Source organism: Caloenas nicobarica, chromosome 8 (genome assembly GCF_036013445.1).
Source record: "Caloenas nicobarica isolate bCalNic1 chromosome 8, bCalNic1.hap1, whole genome shotgun sequence".
NCBI classification, from domain to species: Eukaryota; Metazoa; Chordata; class Aves; order Columbiformes; family Columbidae; genus Caloenas; species Caloenas nicobarica.
The window spans coordinates 20440091-20465505 of NC_088252.1; the positions used below are offsets into that span (position 1 = coordinate 20440091).

General features: G+C 40.4%; 1 protein-coding gene across 1 annotated transcript in view; it reads right to left on the reverse strand.

Moving 5' to 3' along the window:
• The window catches only part of MCF2L2 (MCF.2 cell line derived transforming sequence-like 2), a 141175-nt gene that overhangs the window by 17922 nt on the left and 97838 nt on the right, over window positions 1-25415 (reverse strand). The window contains exons 16-25 of the mRNA XM_065639965.1: window positions 24558-24624; window positions 23271-23386; window positions 22594-22663; window positions 17536-17628; window positions 16946-17038; window positions 13830-13955; window positions 9348-9569; window positions 7924-8016; window positions 7567-7645; window positions 1427-1499 (exon numbers count right to left, since the gene is read on the reverse strand). Coding sequence (XP_065496037.1) covers window positions 1427-1499; window positions 7567-7645; window positions 7924-8016; window positions 9348-9569; window positions 13830-13955; window positions 16946-17038; window positions 17536-17628; window positions 22594-22663; window positions 23271-23386; window positions 24558-24624 — 1032 coding nt within the window. The remainder of the gene's footprint in view (window positions 1-1426; window positions 1500-7566; window positions 7646-7923; window positions 8017-9347; window positions 9570-13829; window positions 13956-16945; window positions 17039-17535; window positions 17629-22593; window positions 22664-23270; window positions 23387-24557; window positions 24625-25415) is intronic.

Consider the following 25415-nt stretch of genomic DNA (forward strand, 5'->3'; position numbering starts at 1 on the left):
TCACAGTACAGGTTTGACGATTCCCAATAAACAGTAGAGTCGCTGTTACACATGAGCAACCCAGGAGACGGTGTCTATTAGTTCAATAAAACCTCAGTAATTAATTAGCCTCCAACCACTGGCAGAGCACTGATGATGCTGATTGCTCTTTAGCTAATACTATCTTATCACTGGCTTACTTAGAGCACCTTTCGCAACTGGGGCTGCTTAGTCACATCAGTCATAAACACAGACTACGCCCATGTTGGTGGCTAACACAAAGTCTAACTTCTTCCTTCCTCTCCTTGCCTCCACCCAGCATCCCAAAACAGGCTGCAGAAGAGGCTCCGCAGTCTGAGAATTCTAGATCCACAGTTTCACATCAGCCAGTGGAAAACCACCTCGTGCTGCAATTCCCCTGTCCGTGCTTCTCTCCGAGGTGCATCTTACAGAGCATCAAGGTGGCCTCAGTTTATTGTATAACAGCCAATAGGACAATCTGTACTTTGTTCCATTCATGAAAGCCCAGGGCTTTGTTCTTTCATGAAGACTTACCATATTCTTCCTGATCCTATAATAACCCAGCATTTGGAGCAGAAGCATCTCACCTCTCTCTCTCTGGCCAGTTGGCAGAGTGAGGACAACAAGCACTTCATTTTTCCTTTGGTTTAATCCACTCTAGGACAAATGGCTAATCAAATGGCCTTTCTTCCTGGAGTTAAATAATTTTCTGTTGACATATTTTGTCCATAATTTCCGCTCTGAAAATTCTCACTTTAAGAGCTTTGTAAGAACGACACACATCTGGATTGCTTTGAAACATTTTTGTGATTGCATTTCAAATTTCACTGGAATAGTTTTCTCCTACCTCCAAGGTGGTTTTGCTGAAAGATTTTCACCCTTAAACCTTTTCACCTGAAACGTTAAACAATGCAAATGTAACCAAGCCTAGAGAAAACATGGTGCAGGATTAACAGCACTGCATCTATTTAAAATTTCTTGCATCAAATTGTACAGCTTTTAAAGGCTGCCTGTGTTACCTGAGATCTCTTGGTTTTGTTGATCCTGTTAAAATTTTACAGTGATATCCCATGCCAACTTGCATTAAACTCACCCAGCAATTGGGTCATTAGAAAAATTTGCTGACAGCTCAATTTAACATCCTGGAAATTTTCTGATACATTTTGTCTAAACTTGAATTCATCAGCAGCATATGGTTCTTTTGCAAAACCAAATTATCATCTTTGGAATGAATTCTGCATTGTGATTTTTAGTTTCCCCATGAACAAAACCTTTATCTGGATTTACATGTCTTTGAAGAATTTGAAGACAATCCAGTAAGTTCATACCCAGGAAGCAAAACATAGAAAACTAAGAATGAATATACTGCAAAAGCACAAAGGCAAGACAAAACATGGCCCTGATATGCCATGATAGCTGTTGTTACCTGCTTGCATTGGATGGATCCATTGGTGCATGGTATACACTCTCAGTGATTCTTTGGTGCAGTTGACTTGCTTCTGTTAAAGAAAAAATAAAAAGAAATTGCTCTAAATTGTATAAGTTGCTTCCTTGTTTGCATAGAGCGTGGGAGGGAGAGAGAGAGAAATTGGAGAGGAGAGATTTTGACCGCGGCTGAAATCAAAACGAATACTCATACTTGAAGAGAAAGGCGTGTAATGATCTTATAGGCTGAAAACTTAGCTCACCCAAACCAGCTCTTCTACCCATATTTTTTCAGTGCAGAAGAAATGTCTTCCCCTACCATCTTCTCTTTCCTCTGTGCCTCTCTCTAACTCACTGTACAACTTGGATCTAGGGAACGGACTACTGGCATTTTTCCCAGAATACAAGTTTTGTGGTTCGCAGATTTTTCTGGATTTAGCAACACGTGTACATGAGTCCGTTTGCACACACAGCTGTCTAGTAGAAAATATCCCTATTCCTCTGAAAAATGCTTTTGCTTAACACCCTGGACAAACAGCAATAAAAAAATGTTGTTCAAATGCCATTTGTTCACTCTATTTGCTTAGCTGCGAGGTAGCAACAGACTCATTTGTACTTACGTCGAGTAACTGCTAAGCGAAGAAAGATGATAAGAAATATGCTGACAACCTGGTTTTCAGGGCCAGGAAAATCAGACACTGAGAAGTGAGGAGGCAATGGAAGGAGCTCCTTTCAGACTCTCAGATTGCTGACCTCCTGGGCCTATTTCACCCTGAAGAAGATGAAGCTCCAGTCAATGAAAGGAGAACAGACAAGGGGACAGAGGCAGCACTGGAAGATTAAACTTTGAGTGTTTTGTGGGTGCAAATGCTGGGAGAAAGGAGCAGTCTGGGCAGGGAGTCAGAAGTAGCACCCTTCCTGGTTTTGGCAACTGATTCACAGCCTTGCACAAATCTCTTAAGCTGCATCTGTAATTCCTTTGCTTGCAAGAGACAATGATGGTCTTTGGGACCAATGGATTGTGGCAGATGCACTCGACCGTCCCCAGCCAAACCAGCACCAGTTTGGTACAGACCCCAAAGGAGGTGAAGGCCTGAGCTGCAGCCAGGCCAAGAACTCCTTTTATGAAACCCACAATGAAGCAGAAGGGTGCACTGAACATCGATAGGTTGTGGGTGCAAGAAGTCTCGTGCATGCTTTTCCCCCGTATGCAATTTGACTACGAGTCAAGCACTTTATTCTATAAATATGACAGCCTGGGGGAGCCTACTGGGATCTCTCTCTGCTAAATAAGTTGGCTGTATGGCAATGGTTTTTACTGCTCGTAGATCACTGGATGAGCCCAGTTTAGCTTTCATATCAATCATTTAGCTTAAGTAAATGTGTACTAATAGAATGAATCACCTAGAATTACAAAGTTGTGTGATTTTTAATATACTATCTGCTTCATGTTACTTAATAAGCTATGTGTTGTAAAGTTCTGCTCATATTTACCGAAAGTGGCTACAGACTACACTGAACATCTGCAAAATAAGGCCTAATGCATACTTTCCTGGGAAGAATGGAATTGAGTGGAGAGAAAATGATGGCTTCAAGGCTAACACAACAACATTATGGACATTTGTGAGATAGGGCCTGCTCTGCACTTTGCTGAGAAGAAAAAGATTAATTCAGACAAAACAGCACCTTCAAAGCTATGGACTATAAACAATATCTACAGTTAAACAAAACAAAGGCCCATCTGAGATCAGAGAAAAAGATCCAATGAGAAGCAAGAAGACCCCAGACTCAAACATTGCTGTTGTCTGAATCATGGCGCGAAGAACAGGTGAAGAGTCTAGAAGGATATAAAAATACAGAGATTTCTATGCTTGGCTGGGACCTCTGCACAGGCATGCAGATTGAGCCAGCCCTCCTGCTATACTACTCCAGCAAATTATTTGTTTCTACAAACTCTGATGCCTGAGAGTTTGCTCTGCGAGCACTAGGATCCAGACTTGGAGCGGCCTGACACCAGGCCCCTGGAAGGCAGGTAAGCAGGATTCAGTTTGGCTTATTTCCTTCATGCAATAAATAATAGAGTGAACCTTGCCATTGAACTTCGTTAAATCATGCGCTTCTTTGAGTGACTTAAACATTGTTCCGTGGCAAGAAGAACCCTACATCTCTCCCCCGTGATAAATCGGTGTCAGAAGTGGGATGGCAGGCACTATCACTAATTATTTATGGAGGCGTGGGGTGAGTCTGAGTCCTAAATTCTCAGAGAAATGGGCTCATGATAACTGGCATGATTGGAAGGCTATGGAAGAACAGGTAGTGGCAGCCAGGGGCTGTATAAAGGATGGAAAGGGAATTATTTGCAAAATGTTAAGTACCTGCCTAGAAGCCCCTTGTCAGGAAAGGAAAACCTTTAATAGAGAAAAACAAGATCTGAGGGAGGAAATAGAAAGTAGAAAATCTGCTAAATTATTATTGTCCTTAAAAAATGAGCACCTGCAGAAATAGCTACAGGAAGAAAAAGAGAAGAAATAAAAGCTAGAGGAAAAAATTGAAATTATGTGGGCTCCTCATCCTCCTGATATTCTACAGATTAGGAAACTAATTGTGTACTCTGAAGAATGGGATGCGAATATTTGGAGTGAATCCTCAGACTCCAATATTGAATTCGATCCTGTCTTAAAAGGCAGGGAGGTGATGGGAACACAACCCCCCATACAAACAACACAGCAGCAGAAACAAGCAGATGCAGGGGGCGGGCAGATTGTGTGTACTTATGCTCCCCAAGAGTTAAGGGAATTTACAAGATCCCTCAGCAGAAGAGCGAGAAAGGAATACGGGCATGGATTTTGCAAGTTTAGGATAGTGGAGCTGCATCTATCCATTTATTAGCAGATTAAAATGATTTATTAAGCCCTATAACAAATGATCAGCTACAATGAGGATACGCTCAGCTGCAAAACATGAGATGTCCTGATGGGTGAGATATTATTGCACTTACATTATATCAATGTTTGTGTGCAGCACTTTTACCAGCATATGCTGAACCTGTTGAATTGGTGTTGTCTCAGAAATTGGTCTACAAAGGAGGAGGGTATTTATTTAGTGCAGCAGATGGGGTTGACTCATGAGTTGATTATGGGATCTGATACAGACAGGGTAGCAGTGACGAGAAGTATTGAAATGCAGCTTTTGAGAGGAGTGCCTGCCTCACTAAAACCTGTGGTTATACCAGCAGTGACAAACGCTGAGGGTAACGTAGCTGCTCTAGCAAATACCTTGAGGGAAACTGGGGCTGTAAATTCGGAACCCTCTGTTCGGGTGATGAATAAAGGAAAGCTGGCAAAACTGAAAGGAGCTATGGCACGGGTGATGAGGAAACAAACATGGAATGATCTCGTACAAGCTGCTAACTAGAAATAGGTGGAATCACACCATCAGAAATGTTTTGCCGATGGCAAAAGTTATTGTTTATGCAAAAAAGGCAACCAGCCCTAGCCCCACTGCCAACACCGCACCCACCCCCCGCCCCGCCTGCCACCTCAGTGCAAGACCAGTTTGCCTTTACCTGGCAACAAAAGCAATATACTTGCCAAGCATTGCCTCAGGGATACAAACACAGTCCCTCTATTGACCACCAAATGCTACCAGCTAATACAGCACTATGGTTGGGTACCATTACTGTTTGCAGTTATATTGATGATTTGCATACAGCTTGTGGACATCCATCAGCTTACACTGCACAGGCACGAACATGGCTCACAGTCAAACCCCTTTGCTATTATATACTTTTAAAACATGCACACATCATTGTGCAACTTGTACAGACTTAAATGTATGGGCACTATGTAGGCCATGGGTAAAGATAAAACAGGGTCAGTGGGCCTTGAATACCTGGCAGGTCAATTATATTGGACCCTGCCCATGTCTAGGGCTGGCAATATGTACACACTGCTATACTACTCTATCAATTTATTTATTTTTATGAACTCTAATTCCTGAGAGTTTGCTTCGTGAGACATAGGATCCAGGCTTTGGAGTGACTTGACACCAGGCCCCTGTAGGGAAGGTAAGCAGGACTCGGCATATTTCCTCCATGCAGTAAATAATAGAGTGAACCTTGCCATTGAACTATTTATCACATACCTTTGGCCGCCTTCTTTACCCTTTATTCATTCATCCCAGCTGGTTCCTTCCAGCATTCCTACCCCATGTGCAACTCCCAACAAGAGTCATTAAAACCAGCCCCTGTTCCTTCTCCCATTACAATGCACAGTTGGAGAAATATCCAGTCTTGGACTGAGTATGAATTAAGGCCTCTTCTTTCATGAGTCATTGGAAATAGAAACAACTGTTTAAAATGATAGGACAAAGCATTTGCTTCCTGCTGTCAGTATTGTAATAAGGGCTTTGATTCATGTGACCATTTGGGAAAAGGCAATGGGGAGAATTGCAATAGCACATAAGATACAATTTCTGTCCTCTGGTCACTGTTCTGCACCATGAAGGAAAGCTTGGCATTGCTTATAGAGTAGGATGAAAGCCATCCTTGGATGTTGTCAAGACCAGACTGGATAAAGTCTTGAGTAACTTGGTTTGACCAATAACTGACTCTGCTTTGAGAAGGACGTTGGACTATGATGCCCCGAGGTCCCTTGAAACCTGAAATACTCTAGGATCCTATGATCTTAAGACCATACAATAAGGAATATCAAAATATAAATGTTTTCAAAAACTTTCAGTCTTGATTCCTGCATAGTTTTCTCTGGAAAATGCTTAGTAACTGCAGCATGTAGGTCTTGTATGCTACAAAGATTTCACAAATGCTCATCTGGGTGACATACAAGCTTCATTTTCTTTGCCTAGAAACACACATGGAAGAATAGCACTCTATCCTATTGAACACATATTTTCTCCCTGAGCTACTCTTCTCTTCTGTGGTAGCCTAAGCAAAACCAGCTTTTATACTTCAGAAGTAAATATTACAAACCAGATCAGAGAGTCCCTAGATCAAGTAGTGAACTTGTACTGATAAGAATCTTGAGTTCTTTCCTCAGCAGTTCTTGCTGGACTGACCATAGTGAAATTCAGAATACAAAAGAGAAAGGATGAAGACAAGAATAGTAACGAAAGATCTGAGTAGTAAGCATTGTAAATAAGTATATTGTTATGTGTTGTATTAAATTGCTGAGGCTAACCTGCATAGTTGTTTCCTTCAGTTAAGGAGGCTGTAAGAATTGTCTTTGTGAAACAGAGAATTAAAATAAAGGTGACCTGTAAAGTTAAACACAGGCACAGGTTTACACTTAGGACAAAGCCTGCTTAGGAATCTGAAGGATGTAGATGGAAAGGCATTGCTTGCACTGGTTTAAAACGAGCTGTGTGTTTGAGAGAAGCAGAAAATGACAGGTCAAGGTGAGAAGGAGTGCCAAGGCCCAGGAAATATCTGTATTGGACACAACTATGGCTTTTTCTTGTAAGAGAGTCTGAAAAATGGCTTTTGGACTCTGTACATTCTTGTTCAGAAACAGAATAGTATCTCAGATAGCTTTCATCACTATATTCTCTTACTATCTGAAATAACCTAACTGAATTTTGTCTGTCTTACATCAAAAAGGGTGTCATTATTTTATGTACTCCTGAGGCTTCAATCATTCATGTGTTGAGCACATCACAAATCACCATCACAGTGACATCTCTGTGAGAGAGGGAAATATCATTAATCATATTTTACAGGGAGGTCACTAAGATAAAAAGATGAAATAACTGACATTTAAAACATAAGGTGGGCAATTAGATTTAAAATAAAAACCCTCTAAAACCACACAAAGCAAAACAAACAACAGGACAAAGAGGAACAGTTGCTGTGTCCAGTCATGGATGTGGAAGATGTTTTGCATCAGGTCCTCTGAGAAGGCACAGAGTTAAGACTGGAACCCCATCTCCTCACATGCTGATGTAAACAGATGTTTCTAGGGTTGTGGCTTGAGCAATGCTGCAACCATCCAGCTGATCCTCACACAGAAGATCTATTCTTGCTGGTTTCACTGGTGGTGCTAGATGCACTGTAACTCATCCCAGCCCTGTGTTGTCACACGTGGCTACAGAAGGAAAGCAACATTACCAGATCTCACTCTGTCCTACCTCTACACGCTTCCAGTTGTCCTGTCAGGACTTTGCGAATCTCTGAAATCCAGGTGTTTTTCAGCTCAACAGAAGATGCCTGAGAACACAAGAGGAAAAGGCAAAGCAGATCTGGTCAAAGCATGCTGCCAATTGCCTGGCTGTCCTGACCTGCATTTTTTTCCTCTTTTACACAAAATCATGACCATTTTCACAATGATAAATTGGTAATTTCAGTGCCAACACAACAATGAAGCTTCCAAAAGCTGTTGTTTCTTGAGTATATAGGACAGTGAAAGTCATGAAACTGGAAATTTTCTTAAAAACAATTCAATTGAAAGGAACTGTAGTCCTTGGAAAAATAAGGATTGTTTTTACCTGAATGATATAGACCTCTTCTCTGCCATTATACCAGATCTCAAACTTCTTGTTATCCCCTTTTACATTTTCTGTAATGCCCACAGTGCTCATCTGTTTCAAAATAGAAAAGAAGAAGCTGGAATCTGGAAAATATCAATAGTCTCTAAACTCTTTATCCTCTGAGAAGTGTTTTTAAAAGGCTGCATTCACTTTTGCACCTTAGGGAGTCATTAAAAGTATAATTCAGAACACACTGTTTCTCAGGATTTAATTTATCGTTCCTCTTTTTAATTGTTTCAGGAAAAATAAAATTAAAAAACCACCACAAACAAAAGAGTAAGTGCTCAAAAGTAACACAAGCTGAAGTCTGATCATGAGTTTATCGTCTTTGCTGTTTTTGCTTGAACTGTGGGTTCAAGCCTATCCTGGCTTTTGTCCACCTACACAAATTTTCAGTTTGAGGAGGACATCACTGACGTGTTGAGGTGAGAAAGGATGAGGGATGTAACAGGGCTTTGTGAGTGTTAATGAAATCAAGACAACACAAAAAAAATCAATATAGTTTCAGGAGAAAAAAAAAAGTTCAGCAACGAGCTACGTGCCTAACTAGGCAAGATAAGCAAGGAACTTAAGAAAATAATTCTAGGTTTCTTAAATTTCTTAACCACAATTATGAAGTCCAGCTGTTACTACTCTTATCAGCTTCTAATCTTGTTTCTGTATTTGTTCATCCCCCTTGTTCTGATTTGCCTCAGCATTAGATTTGAAGATTTAAACAGCTTTGATTATGTCATCATTCCTACTGTCTCCACAGAAAGAAACTTCAAACGCTTATATGAATTGGCTCACTCCTTGAACCAGGTTCTATTACAACTCTTATCTGTTTACCCTGTAATAAGTTTGCAGCATTACACTTGATGACCATGTTAGTTGTCTGAAGTCACAAGTGTCACACCAACTAGTTTAATGGGAAAATTCGTCCTACTTGTGAATCTTAACAGAAATTGTCCTGACTCATATCTGGAAATGTCATGGTTGCAAACAGAAGGGCACCTCTACTGCACTGTGATTTATCTGTAGCTGTTATTGTCATGGAATATATCTGCTCAACTGACATTAATAGTAAAATTCACAACATAACTGAACTTGGAGGATGATTATAGGCAGAACAAAGAGATGAAGATCCATTCAGTCTTGCTCCTCTTTAAAGGATGCTGGGCAAGAACACACAAGGTGCCCCTTTGTACCAAGTTGCAAAACCAAGGTTCTTGTCTTGAGTTGTAGGACATGTGGCTGGGTCTGTCTCCAGATCAAAACTAAATGTGAGCTTTCATTTACTCAGTGTTGCAAGATAGTGTACCTTCAAAGCTGCACATGGAAATATCCTCATGTTGTGAGAACACTCAATTTACTTTTTCTCTCATCATTGCAACATTTATTACCTTTAAGGAATTTTTAAAGCTGTATGAAGCCGTCTTCTCATGGCCATCTGTGTTCTCCTCCCGTTTCTTGCAGAAGAGTAGCATCTTTGTATAGAGAAAGAGATGTCTCTGCATTGGTTTGAATCTAGCAAAGTCCTTCACTTTGTTGTGCCCCTTCTTGTGGTCAGTCCACACATTGAAGGAACCTTGCATCAACAGCTTGCCAAGCTCACTGACATCCCCCTAGAAAGCAAGGAAAAGAAAGAGCCTACATTACATTCAATCTTGGGTAATCCCAGGCACAGTTCTTTCTCCTCGTAGTGTTTAAGTCTCCAGGCAGAGGCACATGCCCTGGCACCCCTTGTGTTGGAGAGTGGACATGTTACAGCTGGAATCCTAACTGCACGTCTCCTTGCTAAACCTGTGTTCTTTCTTCATATAACCATTAACCCATTGTTTTCCATGTCCACAATTCCCAGTTTGTCTCCCCATTCACAGTTAGGTCTGTCTCAGGACCTCTTTGGATCTGATACACAGGCTGTCCCCTGTGATGACCTCAGAGAAAGCATCTTCTGACAAGAAATGGGTTTTAAGACTCCTGACTCCAAAGCAGTCTGAAGGCCCAGCATAGTCCAGATACCCAAGCAAAGGCCTTGGCTCTGAAAGATCCAGGTTCAGTTTCTGCTCTGCTACAATCTGCTTCTATCCCTGGGCAAAACCAGGGATTAGAGCAAGAGATGTGGGAGGTTACCACTGCAGAGAGAAAGAGGATGGACAGGGTTGGCAATCTGCTGCAATCCAACAGAAGACAAGCCCTGGATTCTTTCTTCAGTGTGGGCAGCAAATAGAGAGGAGGACACCTTTTCTGGTAACATGTGCTAGTGGATGGTATTATTTTGTCCTATAGGAAGTTTATTTAAAATGGAGGATTGGATCACTATCTCAAACATAATTATTCCGTATTAGAACAATACACTGTATCTCATGTTTATGGAAGATGAGATACATACAAATGGCTTAAGTGCTGCATAACTCATGGACAAACTAGCCAGGCTGGATTGTATACAGATGTTAGGATGATAGTAGGAAACATCTCTAAAACTTCTGTTTTCCAAGCTTTACTCTACTTTTCTTGTGACTTTGCCTAAAAATATCAAAACAAACCCACACCCAAACAAGCCCAGACTTAAATGCTAGCAATTCCTTACACGAGTTAAGCTCCTCAAGTCTGCATGTGCACATGAAGCAGAATATCCTACGCAATTAAGAGCATGCATCAGCTACTACAAAACCTGCCTTTTTGCTGGCATAATATCCTTCTCTGAAAGGTGTTCTAGGCAAGTATTTCTATCATGCCTGTGTGGGAAAGAGGCCACAAGATGGGGTGAGGTTTTATGAGCTATGGGAGTTGTTTATTTGGCATCACAGCTGAGCTCTTGGGACAGGTGGAGCAGGTAGAATAAATTATTGGGTTCATCCTCTTTCACAGTCTGACCTCATTTAATAATCATGTAGCACCCATCTCAGGAATGCTGACAGCATTGTGCTACACAGCAGCCGTGTTCCACTTTGTCATGCCTTTCGGTTCAGCTAGAAAAGCAGAGGGAAAAATCTACTCCTTGGGACTAATATCTGACATTTCACAGAAGGCTGGCAAATTCAAGAGCGGAAGCTGAAAAGGAACAGGAATGCTCTCTGAATTCCTGAGTACAAAATTACTCTGAGATTTTAAAATAAGGTTAAGGCAAAAGAATGACCTCAACATTTCTATGGATAGAAACCTGGATATATCCCCTCTGTTCAGGATAATATGTTACCTTTCTTGCAGAAGCAGCTCTTATGCCCACCCCTTACAGAACTGTTTAAAAACAAATTTTTCTAAAATCGCTGTAACTACATGCATTTAAACTGGGCAACACAGGAGCAAAAATATCTTTCTCTTTGGGAATGAATCAGAAACAGTAGAAACTGGGAGCTAAAAGACGTGCTGTATCCATGAGCTTCCCATGCCCATGTTGACTGGTTCAAGTCTGCAATAATAATGTTCAGGCTTTAAAGAGTCTTTCTAAAACGAACCTCTGAGACACTCAGAATTAGCCATAGCTTTCACAAGCTATTTCTCCTGACACCTAGAAGGCTGAAAAGGCTCACTACTGAAACCAAATGGGCTGGAACCGAGGGGAAAAAAAAAAGACACAGGAAAATTCCTATCTTCCCTGCAAATACGAATGAAGATTTGGTTGTTTCAAAAGAGAAACTGTTGAACAAGGTAACATGTTCAGCAATGTGCAAGTTACCGGTTTATGCAGCAGTTGCTGGAAACCCCAGGAGGAGCCAGCAAGCTGTCACTGCAAGCAGCGATTCAAAAAGTCACATCGAGCAAAACCACCTCAAGTACTGAGAACAGTGGCACCAGGGCAAAGACATCTGTCCCTAGAAAGTCCATAAAATTGAGTCTGAAGAAACCTGAAAGCAGCAGAGATGTTTCTCAACCTTCATTTATACTTGTCCAGGAAAAACTTTTCACAAAACAAAAACGCTAGAAGGGAAAGTTCATCCACTGTGATGCAAAAGTGAACACAAGCTTTTGCACTGGCTTTAAATAAAACAAAACAGGTTCCCAAGAGTAGGAAAACTAAAAGGAAAGCTGAATACTAAAGTGAACCAGGTTTGTTTTCATAAAACATACAGAATTAAATACATTTTACCACTCAGCTTTAGAGGTCCCAATGATTTTATCAGTAATATTTTAAATACATTTGGACAAATTCTTATCTGCAGTGAGTCACTTTATGCTGCTGGCTTGTTTCTGTACATTTAAATAAAACATATAGCTGACAATACTTTTTTACATCCAATTACACCAGTATAAAATATTTCATTTTAAGACCAGCATTTTCTTTTGAGTTACTAAAATTAAGATTTTTTTTTTCAGTGAAAATTCAAAAATATGTAGGATTTCTGCTCCATCAGAAGAGAGACTAGTAAAGAATTCTTTAAGAATATTCAATGGCAGTCAGATGCTGGGTTTGACCTTGTATGTTGGAGAAATTAAAAAGCTAATGAACTATTCCTGTTCAGCCAACACATCTGAATATAGGAGGCTTTTTCTACCTTAAGAAAACTTGGAAAACCTGAAAATTAAATGGAAATACTATCAAACAGATACTGTTAATCTAAACTAAGCAGGAAAACTTCATGTTCTTAAAGAAACCCCAACTCTCAGTGCAAAGACAAAGCACAAGAGCCCACTGATCAATCCATAACAGGTGTAGCTCAGAGCTGTGCAGACGGCTGGGGTCAGGTACGTGCTTTACTGAATTTTGTCAGGTTTGAGAGACCTAAATTGTGCTTAGGACCAGTGGCGTTTCTCTGATCCACAGACACTACAGCTTGTCTATGTGCTTAGTAATCTAATGAGGTGGGCACTGCTTCACATTCAACCCAGTACAGCTATTGCAGGATAAGAACTTATATTCTCATTTCAGTGTAATGCACAATTCACAGGAGCATGTCCAGCTGTGTACAGCAGTGGGTCTACGACATACAGCCAAACAAGCAGTTAAATTCATTTATAAAATAATGCTGACAAAGGGCATGAATTTCCTCAGCTACCAGATGCAGATACACTTGCACAAAAGAGAACTACACAAATTAAAACTCTTGAAGCCACTCCATCCTGCAAAATACACAATAACTCTTCCCACCCAGACACAGTCAGTAAAGACCCCATTGCTTTCTCGGGGAATTCACATTCTGCATAAAATATCAGTTTTCTGGTGTCCAGACTAAACCCTGTTACTCTGATCTAGTAATTATTTGAATCCAGCTTCTCAGCACATTTTTTTTCTTGACATTTTCACCCTGCAGCTATTTCAAAACAGGCAACCACATCACCCTCGGGCCTCATTTTGCCAGTCGTGTGTCTCTTTTATGTATCAATCACTTCCACTTCTCACTTAAGGGCTTGTTTTACGTAGGCAACACTAGTTCTTGGAAGTCATATGACTTCAGTGGAGACTCGGCACAGATATATACATTTGTGGCCTTCGATTTGTACTGTGGTTGTTATTTCACATTTCAGATAGTGACTTTGCCGGTTGCTCGGATGGCTTCTATTACCCACTTTAAAGGGAAGCCAAATTTTCCTCCCTAAGTGCAAAAGATTTGGAAACACTTGAGTTGCATAGCAGCCAAAGTTTCCACAAATTTCATAAGTTACATCTGTCACACTTGCTAACCCTCACCTACAACTGAGTTTTAGGAGTGGTTACTCAGAATGAGAGCATTTGCCCCACTTCCTCCTCACATTCACACCCCTGTATCCACATGACAGGTATGGTGACACGTATCTTTGGTCACCACTACATGCCACTGAGTGGCAGCCTTCAAGAATGTGGCACAGGCTCCTGCAAAGTGCACCAGCCATAGACACAGTGTGATCAGTGACAAGAGGAACATTGGATGGGTCAAGACCAGAGTCAGAACAACAGCAAATAATACCTCATATCCCGTGATTGCTATCTGGTGCATGGAGTCATTTACTGATTTGATGATATCAAGCACCGTGGCCAGTGCTTCTTCCAGTTCAGCAGTATCCTCTGAATTCTTGCTGCACTTCAGCATTTCCTGATTAAAAAGAGAGACATGAAAACTACTCGAAAACTTACACCAGAAGCCAAGTTTTATGGGTTCATTTAAGATGAGACAGAACCATTCTGACATAGTTGCAATGAACTATTTGCATGTCACAGAATTACACCCAAGTCTTTTTTTTTACTCCACATCTGCTAGAAAAGAAACTCAATCTTAATATAATTTCAGATGTTAAAGAACTCACCACTTCCCTTTGCAATTTGTTCCACAAGTTACATATTTTTCAGCTGTTAATCTTTCTGAGGGGGGAGAAATAGGCCAGATTACTATAAACCTTACCCACCTCTTATTCTCTGCCTCTGCACTACAATGTACAGATCTACATTTGCAAATTCGAAAACCTTTTTGAGAGATAGTAATTTTTAAGAACAATGCTGACCTCAAGCAAAAAAATCATCAAACATTATATTCTGCTTGAAATATGGGAAGTTATTCCATCCTCCAACCCTTGCACAAGCAACAATAGACAAAGTTCTTGACAAGTCAGTAAGTATGTGCCCCAAGGAAAGAAACAAACAAAACCTTTTGAGGGCTCAATTTCTGTAATCACTTCACATACAGAAATCCTTTTTAGAGTTACAAATATTTAGGGCCAGCTGCTTACCTAGCCTAGTACAGATCTTTACAAGGATGACTTTTCTTATTTCTATATGTGTCTTTTGGTTGAAAAGTTCTAGTCATAGCTCGGGTCTTAATTCTCTTCTTGTAACCAACAGTTATGATCTACACAAATCCCGAAAGACACTAAAATCTTCATTTTTAATGAAATTAACTGTGTTGCCTCTTGCTCTTCTGCCTATAGAGTAGCCCTGAACCTGATTCAGATGGACGGATTGTTTTTTTCTCCACTGTATTGTATTGAACGCAGTTACTGCCAGCGAGTATTCACCTGAGGTCAGAATCAGACTCTATATCTTTGCTAAGCGTATCTAGAGAAGAATAAGTTTATTGGTTGTTAATGAGGTAATCATTTCAGTGACAGAATTCATAACCAAATAACCATTTTATTCATCATTATTGACTTGTCCCTGCCCTATACATCTACCAGTGGAATGAAAGAAGTGTTTGGCTGGATGAAATTTTCACTTCAGAGATGCAAGCTGTGAAGAAATCAAGAAATAAGTTATTCTAATAATAACATTTCACCCAGAACAGTACAGTAAGTGAGTTTAATTTTGTTTCCTTATGTTGACGACAATGTCAAGAGAAACTATGCCCCAGAAATACACCTAGGAGTGCATAAAAACTCTACTAACTTTAGTAATCTTTATTATAGTCAGAATTAGACTCCTTCATCAAGGGTGGCCACTGACATGGTTTTCATTCAGCCATGTCATTTTCAGCCACAGCAATCTCTCCTGAAGTGCTTGGGTGACCAGGGTTCAGAAGGTGAAGGCAGGACGCATTCTTGTAGTACCCATTGTACAATTTCTAGGATGAGGATGGGTCCCTGCTCTCTGTATAGTGGGCCTGCTGCTTTATAACATTAGATAAACTGTTTGAAACCAGAAGATTGCAATAATTGTGACCCAGAATCTAAAACGAGTCACTCAAGGCACACAGCTTCTTAGACACTCGTTTGTTACCAATTTTTGACTCACATTTTCTTACACTTTTTAATGTTCCTGCTGCCAGGGGTGCAACATCTTCACAGGTCTCATTAATCCCTGACAAAGTAAATGTCTGTAGCTTATTGCTAGTACAAAACTGGTCTGACCAGCTTCAACCCCAATGGCTGCGACCTGTTTTGCCTGAGAATTTGACTCCTTGATCTAATCTTGGGTTTATTTACAGTTGTATTTCAAATGAAAAGTAGAATGTAGTTTAGTCTTGCTCTTCTGAAGGCCTTGACATTTCCTCCCTTGTCACAGAATAGTTTCAAAAAATAGAGCCAAATTTACTACTGGATTACATTGATGTAAATCTACTGGAATCAGTGAAGTTGCATCCTTGTTAATGTCCCACTTCGATATTTGGATTAAATAAATGGGTCACAGAAATACTGCACAAGTGAATGGCCAGCCAGATCCTCACATGGCTTAAACTGGCACAACTTGACCAGTGCCATGGTAGCTATTAGCAAATAAAATTGCAGCCTAAAATCTTCATTGCGAATTTCACGCTAAATTTAATGACATTGCACAGCAGTATATTAAGTCCAGAGGCTTGAGAACAGCATATAATTCACCTGCACAACCTTGCCATATAGAAAAAAACCCAGTAAATATTGGTTTTAAGAATTGTGGAGATGAAGACAGACATTTAAGCCACCATCTTCAAAAAATGTCATTGGTTTGAGAGCATATATTTCCTCTTGCCCAGTTCAGACCAGAATTTCAAGCATGGACCACTCATCGTTCCAACTAAATCAAGAGGGAAGTTCAGATATTCACTCCATAGAAAAGTTACAGACAATTTTTTCCCAGCTGGGTCTTTACAACAGAAGCACCAAAAGGTAGTTGCTCCTTCTGAAAGGTTTGAGTAACAACCATGGGAAAATATCAGGTTCAGAGAGCTGAAAGAGTTTTGTTAAACGGAGACAGATGTCAGAGACAGGATTTAAAACATCAGTTCCTGTTTTCAAACTGTAAGATCGTCTGCTGATCCAGTAATTCAAATTCAATTTCTGTTTCAAGATAAATAAAACAATAAATAAGATCATAAAGTACTTATTATATAAAATATCTTACTTTTTATATATAAAGCAGTGTATATATATATATACACACATACTAAGCAAGAATAATATATACTGCTAAGTAATAGCAGTTCTCATTCTGAAATAGAAGTACTTTCTTTGACTGTTTGTTACCATTTTACAACTTAGCATTACAAAGTATTTGTTGAAGAAGTGAGAGAGGATTTCTTTCCAGGTAGTCCTTCAGAAAAGAATGCTGATAAGCAATTCTGTAAGTAAAACAAACTATGAGTTGGAATTCTTTGCACTGTCATGGAGAACTTACCTTTAACAGCAACTGGTACTTGGTGATTCTCTGGACTGGCTTTAAAAGATAAGCATCTAGTGAGAGTTTATGGTCCAATTTACGCTGACATTCCTGTAAGAGACAACAGGGAAGAAAAACGCAATTGTTTCTTGTAGCACAGGCAAGACACCAAGACCATTATCATTTGGTAATCTAAAGATTATACGTCTGTGAATTAATTGAGAGAGAAATTTGTTTTATCTGTGTAGGAGCTTCCAGGTTACTTATGCCACAGTGCAAATATATCTAAACAAGAGCTAATGTTTAGGTTCAACTTAGTGTCGAAATCTGGCATGCCCTGCTCATGAGATTGCAATTATCTGGGGTTTGCAGAGAAGTCGGCACTTCTTTGGTTTGGGTATAGCCTGAAGAGTCAGGGAATTCATTTGCTGCTCTACCCACCTAGTCTCCCATAGAGAGAACCTTGACACATACTGAGCACTCGCCATCACTATGAGCAGCATGTGGAAAAGTCTGGATATTTATCTACATTTTCTAAAGAAAGAAGAGATACCAAAGGAAAGCAAGCTTTGATGGTCTTGCGCTGCTAGTCTGCAATGAAACTCCACCTGAAAAAAGATGCTGTCTCCACACTGTCTCCAGAGGGCTTCAGACCTTGGCTTGTTCTGACAATATTTCTCATATATTTGGAGGTCTTCTTTCTGCAAGAAAAGGAGAGTTTAAGTAAGGTAAGAAAAAAGGATCCACAGAGCATCTGCTTTGAGTCACACGTTTTCTTACCTTCCATGCTAACACATGAAGTCATTAATTCATGGTGATAACTCTGTGTGTAAGAAACACACTGAAGCTACCAAACTTGCCTTTTACTCCTGTAAAGCTAAATACACCTTAAAGTGAGATTTTTTTTCCTCACACTTTTTGCACAAAGCAAGGAGACTGCAGACTGGCAGACACATAATCTAATTGCAAAACTGTTATCTTCCACACAGGAAAGAGATGGCTTGAAAACAAACAAAAATAAACATTAGAAATGTACATTTTGTTAACAGTACTGGCACGGACTGGTAATTGCTAACAATACTCACCACTTAGCCAACGTTTACATGTTCAAAACACTTTGAAAATACTATTGGCTCTCAAAAGTACAAGGATTAATTAAAATAGTAGCAAGTTTGTCTTGTTGATGTCCTAGGCCAGGCAGGTGGAAGTACTTAAACTCTGTCCTCTGCAACTTAGAAGTGGGTGGATTCACTTGACTTTTATTTACCTTTAACTACACTCCTTTGACTACACCGTGGCAAAAAAATCCCACTGACTTCAGTGGAAACAAAGGCAATCTCTATAAAAGCCCAGAGAAGTGTATTTTAAGCTCCCTAGACTATATGGGTGGATACAGACAGACAAGTTCTGCCAGGTTCTTGGCTCACTGACTGTGCACTCCGATGGCACTGCACCCTGCAGCCGGGTGACCGCGGAGCTGTGCTATATAGATTCCTGAGCAGGGCTGGCTGTGCTATATGGATATCTAAGCAGAGCTGTCTGTACCATATAGATTCCCAAGCTGGGCTGGCTGTGTCTGACCATCTGGGAGCTTCTCATCTTTGCATCTATCCTGGTGGATGTGACCTCAGCGAATCAAAGACAGTGCTAAAAATAAAGTTCAGGAATTCCTGGCTCTTGCCTCTGTGCTTTCAGCCCACTAGACAGTGCCTACACACTCCTGGTGCAGGGAAGGCATTTTGTTTTGGACAGAGTTACTAGAAGAAACCAGTATTGCTGCAATCTACCTCCACAGACCTGTGCTGGAGTTTCCCTGACGAATCAGATGTGAAAGCAGAGCTGTGCTCTGCAACACCTTACTGCGTTAAGGATTACACAATACAAAAAGCCCTGTTGCAACTCAATAAAGTATTAATGGTGCTCTTACAAAATAGGCATAGTGTTTTCTTTACACAAATAGAATTGTTTGTACATGTTGCCTTGGAGGGAAGTTAGTAGGGGGTAAAACCCACAAAACTGAAAGTAATAATGAAGTGTGATCGAGCATTACAATTTGTTCCTGGCCCACAGAAACCTGATTTGACTGGGCAAGAAGAATAGAGAGAGCAACAGTCAAGAGCACCATTAGGATTAAGAGAGAAGTACCAATTTTAATTTAAAGAAAAGGTACAATAATCAACAATTTACCAGTAATTTGTCATAGTGGAACCACCCTATGTAAATGCAATCTACTGCTGCCTAAATCAATGCCACCTGCTCAGGCAGAAACTTACGTCTTTAAATACAACTTTAAGGTTTGTAATAGTGAAAGAAATAGAAAATTCCTGATGAAATTATTAGGATCAGACTTTAAAATGCTAAGAAATAATTAATTGCCTAATTACTCAAATCCCAGTTTTAAACATTCCATACATTTCTATTTTCATATCCAGAGGTCATGACTCTCTGCTGGTACCTTTACACCATGATTATCTCTCCTGCAATGCTTTTCCTTTCCACAGTGATTTACATCACAAGGTCTTCATAAGCTTTTACACATGTGGCATATATGCACAGTTCAAATTATCTTTTTGACTGCTGATTTATGAATAAAGTTTACTTCAGATTAGAATTTAGCCCCTTGAACCCAACTCACAGGTTTCTGTTCAACTGCTACAGTCCTTTCACAGATACCCTCCTTTTCTAAAGGTTTCTTTCTCCCTAAATGACCACATGCCCCATCTGCTGGCTCCTATTAAATTACTCTCTTTTTCCAAGGTTAGCAATACGAATAAGTAAATAGTGGTAAGTAACAGCAAGTCACTCCTGCCAGGCACCTCACTGGGCACACGTTGGTAAGCAGCCTGACACACCTTTTGGTTCTTCCTGGGCATTCTTGCCTTGGTTTGGTAAGCTTGCTCTTTCTTCCCAGCCCTATGTTTAGCAGATCAGCCCACAGTCCTCTTGCTGCTGGTAAAGCACTAGAAGACCCATCCTGCAAAGCACTTAGTACTGATCCCTCCCCCAGAGCACCTGTGCAGCCCTCGCCATGCAGGGCTTTAAGTGAGGTCAGGCATCTTGGTGATGGTATCATATACTAGCTGCCCCGTGGGCAAAGTTGAGCTGGCTTACTTGTAATTTAAGTCCTATGAAGATCATGCCCTAACAAGGTCAGGCAAAGTGGGAGGGAGAACAAGAGGGGCATTTCCATCTCATCTTTCACCTGATTTTGCTACCAGGTACCAGGAGAGAAGCCAGAGAGACAAAATAGGCTGGGACTCCACAGACTGTTTCTGCCATCACCTGAGAAGAAAGGTTCACATCCATGGTGACAGCTGACCAGGTGGGAGAGCATGTGGGGACATGGCAGAGGAATGACTGGCAGGGGACAGAGGGACTCAGGCAGCAGGGTGTCCCACCGCAGCTCTCAGGACGCTTTCATGCAGCTCTGGAATCAGGGCTGAAAAGTCCCAGTATGATCAGACAGGGTAATATTCCTCAAGTATGAATCTAAAAACCAGTCTGTTTCTAATAACAGGCCTACCGCAATGCTGTGGCAGGATGGTTCCACACATACAAAGAGGGAGAAATGCAACAATGTGAGTATCCTCCCAGAACTCGGCATCACCTGGAACAGCAGCCGTCTCAGTTTCCCCCGTGCCAACGCAAGCACAGTCATAACTCACGGGGAAAGCCAGAAGCCTCTGCTCGGCAGGAAGACATAAAAAGCTGCCAATACATGGGGAACACAAACACACAACCAGACTTTTGTTTGTGTCTCCTAAAGGCAGTCCAACAGAAATAACGGATTTCTGGACTTCATGTGGCTTCTTCTAAAAACAGAACATAAGGGCAAGTTCTTGAATCAAAGGTGCTACTGTGTGAGCAGAGACATCTCAGGAGAGAGGCTTTTGCTTTCTTGGCGCAAAATTTGAAATAGGGAGAAAGCAAAGGCATGATTTAACCTCTTATTCGACAGATTTAGTGTTGTTTGACTATGCAACAGAAACTGAGAAGTAAAGATGGCAGAGGGACTGATTTTGCTTTCACTTCACACCTGAACCACAGCTTTAGTGCTGCTGATTTCATATTGGTAGAATAGTGAGGAGAACTGGGCTCAACAGCTGTTTTACAGAGAGAGACATAAGCTACAATATTTAAACATGGAATTTGACCTTTCTGCAGAATTACAGGATCAATTCTGTACCAGGAATTTCTCTTTAGCTCCAAATCCAAGGATATGTGCAACATACAGACTGTTTTATGCTTCTCAGATTTCAAAGTTTGCTCTCTTCAAAGACTGTTTATCCTATTTTGCATAATGATTTCACCACAATATTTTCCTGCTCAGCATCTGAATCTTAGGATAACATATTCCTTAGTAGTGTAACTTACTCAAGTTCTAAATGCTTCACTGTTAAACAGAAAACAATACAGTGGACTTATAATCACATTTATACTTGTATGATGCTTTTCAGCCTGACTTGTTTGTAAACTGGGGGGCTACTCTTTGGAAGTATCACTTGGTCATAATTCCCATTGAAAACTCAGAGATGTGGCAGTGCTCAACACCTCTGACAACTAGGGTACGTATGTTTCATCCAAATCTGTCTGTATTTCATACAGCACTTTGTTAAAAAAAGAAGATTAAACACGTACCCTGGAAAAGCAGCAAATGCTGGATGTAGTACACAGTGGAAGCAGGAGGTACCTTTGCCTACAGGGAAGAGGACAGATTTTCCCACTTCTCCTGCCTCTTGCATTTCCCATGCAAAACACATGCCATTCAAACAGTTTTGTCAGACTATGAAAACAGTAGCAACCCACCAAAATAGGTTTTTTCTTATTAGTAGAGCCTCTCTGTGAGTGCTATATAAACAAGCACCTTTTGTTATGTTACAGGAAACAGAACAGTCATGTTAATTCGGTGGTGGGAGGAACATGACTGGCAGCTCTTAGAGGAGAGTTGCAGAATTTAGGAGCTGAAAGCCACAGGGTGTGAAGACACGTGCATCTGACCAAAGCCACCACTGCCTGTTGGCTTTATGCTTTCTCATAAACTGAGCTCAGTCTACTTTTAAACAGTTGAACCTCACCACTCCATACAAGTGGGGAGAATCCCACTTGCTTGTTGAATTATGTGAACAAGTAAAGGAATTGACCTCACAGAGTCTTATGGAGCTGGTGAGATTTCACCACACAAAGAAGGTGGTAGACTCCGCTGGACCAGTTCTAGGGGAGTAAGTCTACTGAATGGTGCTGAGAAAAGAAAAATAAGGTAGGAACAGGATGTACTGCCTGCACTCGGGGCAATCTGCTGTGATACCATTCTTTGCTTATTTACGGTAGGATGGTGTCTGGGATACATCAGTCTGCTGGTATAGATTTTTCTGATACAAAAAATATGTCAAACGTTTGGATCACTGATTTTTTTTTTTTTTTTTTAACTAGGGCTTAAAATACATTGCTAAAACACTGGTAACAGTTCTCTTCCTGTCAGTAAAACAGGTAAAGTTTCAGATTTCACAATACACGCTATTTAACTGTGGCTTAATTTGGGAGTATCTGCTTATGTGAGTTTTCCTCATTCACAAAAGCAATCAGAACGAAAGGATAGGAGTACAACTGTAAGCACTGTAGGATAAGACCATAGATATTCATACAAACCCGCAAAAGGATTTACTTACTCTTTTCAAAAAGCATCGGGCAAGAAGTTCAGGGTTTTCAATGCAATTTTCTATCTCCTTAAGGAAAATCCTGAGAGGAAGAAAGGAAAGCAAACAATAATGTAATATCCCACTCACACGATGTGCTGGCGTCTGTGTAAATACAGCACTTAATCATGTTGATAATTGGTATTCTAGATCACCTTGCCCACAGTATGGACAAGGCTTCTGGAAAGGTTTATGATCTCAAAAAGGATAAAATTCCTTAAGAAAAGTGCTATCAAATATATCATGTCTTCTGAGGTGATAACAGAAATATAGGATAAATAAGCTAAATACTAAGGAAACTTACTCACATAGGAATTTTGCCAGAGAAAGAACAGGATTTAGTCTTGTAACATCTACCAGTGTACCAAGGGAGGGGGTAAAATACTTGCCACAAGATACATTCAAAATGGATAATGCCAGGGGAAATCACTAGTAAACACACAAAAGGGTATAATCTTTCACAAAAAAAGATGAAATAGATGATCTCAGGAGTGTTCTCCATGCATGGGTTTTATAGGACACACACAGAGGCAGAGTGAGGGTGACTTTTCCTGCCTGTGTGTGTGTGAGTGTGACACAGCACCCACATCAAGGGAGCAGCACTGACAGGAGCACCCGAGGGTGCAGGACAGCCACCAGTTCCCACATGCCTGTTGTGGAATTCGTAGATTTCTGGGAGGTTCCCAAAGAGAATTTCCTTCTTGTTCTGGAGTGCAGATGGAATCAGATGTACTAAACTGGGATTGTCCATTTCCGAAGCATATCCCTGCAAAGAGTGGAAAATAAAACCAAGCTGCTTTTACCAGGGAAGAAGTACTGAGACACTGAAAAGCCTCAACGCATATTTGCTTTTTGTTCTCAATAGAGCATACAAAGGCTTCTCCTGTGCCAGCTTCTCTGTTGCTCCCAAGAATTTCTGATGTTTCTAATTTTCCCTGGAGCTTTTACCCCTGGCAGCTGTGCAAACACGTTTTTAACCACAAATGGAGAGATCACTGGGTTAATGAAAAATATGAAATCACGTACCTAAGATTCAAAAGCCATTTTGGTCATATAGGGATGGAAACTGCTAGGTTTGATAGACACATATCTTTCTGCTATACTGCTTAATTTCAAAAGGGTTGGTTTGGATTTATTTGTTGAACTGTGGTATTTGGCTTGATAACTGTGTTGTTTCTTGTAGAAACTGGATTGTGTTTCTTCAATAAAAACTTTGAGAGAAAAGCAGTCTGAGTGCAGATTTTAAACTCAAGAGTAATATACCAACTATCAGAGTTGTCAGCTCACACAGTTCAAATTTAATAAAGAAGCAAACACATGGTTGTAAAAATAAACTACCCAGTCCTTCATGTCCCACCCAAATCCAAGCATGACTGAGCCCTGCTCAGCCTCCATCCTCCCACAGACTGGGGACATCAGACCCCCCCCACACAGAGTGTTCTGGTGTCCTACGAGTTTAAAAAGCTCAGAAGTTACATTTGCAGTGTGAGCTGCTCTTTCCTGTGTTCAGACACTACATGGGACAATAAACAAGAGGGGGAAGAGGGCCTTCCTTTTTCTCCACTGTTTTCCAAACCTACATTCACAGAAATTTAGTGTCTGGCCCCATGGAAATCAAGGGTGCTGTTTCTGAGGCCTATTGATATTTTGAAAAGGCATATTATTGACAGTTTCCCTGTCCATAACTTTGAGAACCATGCAACTTTTACCATTCTGTGGACTAGGGTCAGAACAGGTGCCTCTTCCTTTAAGCCCTGAGGCAAGATGTTCAAAACATCCTTCTCATTTTCCATCTCCAAGGCTGGGTTAATTTGCTAACAGAGCCCGTGTACTCTAAACAGGAGGTGGGAGGTCAGAGTGCTCAGCCCATGAAGGATGTGCACCCAGTGGTGACTTGGAGGTTAAGCACCAGAAGTAATTTCAGAAGGTTTTCTTACCTCTATTATACTTTGAAGTTCTTCTACATAAACACGTTCTGTTTCTATGAGCTCATTGATTATGTGGCTAAAAGACAAGAAAGGTGCAGAGATATAGTTTACCAACAGTTCAACAAAGCACACATGAAAGAAAAAACGGTATTCTTTGCATATTCCTGTTTATGCCTCTGACTGCACAAAAAAATCCCTTCAAAGGTCATTTCTCCATACTTCAATAATGTGCCTTGTTGATAAGCTTGAAAGCCCTAAACAACCCTTGAACTATTATTTTTTCAGTTCATTTTAAACTTCATCTTGGTTGGTTCTGTCATTTTTACACCTACAAATCTGAACAAAAAGATTAAAAATGCCCCAGAAAGCAAACAAAAAAGGTTTCCTCTTCTAATAATAACTAACAATACTCAATAAAAGGGGATCATATTTCTCAAGGCTATGTTACATTTCTGTTTCGCTTTATTTTATTAAATAAACAGAATTGGTGATCAGGCTTCCTTTCTTTAATGCATTGCAAAAACAGGCAACGGGATGATGTCAGAAGTCTGAAAACATGAAAGTAAGTTGGAATAAAATATTTATACTATATCTTGGACTTTTCATCTATAATATTAGTTCAGTGCTCCTAGGTAAGTTGAAGACGTATATCTTGAAGATGCCTGATTTATTTCACAGAAACATCAATGTAACCAATTCACTTTTGGACAAATAACTAATAAGATTTTAAAATAAAATTGCATTGAATCCGTCAACTTTTTTATGCATCCGTTGTCCCATATTCTCAAAAAAATATTCTCTTTAATACTCTTACGGACAAAGTTTTCAAGGTAGCTCTTCCAGAGGTCTGAGCAGTTTCTCCAAGTA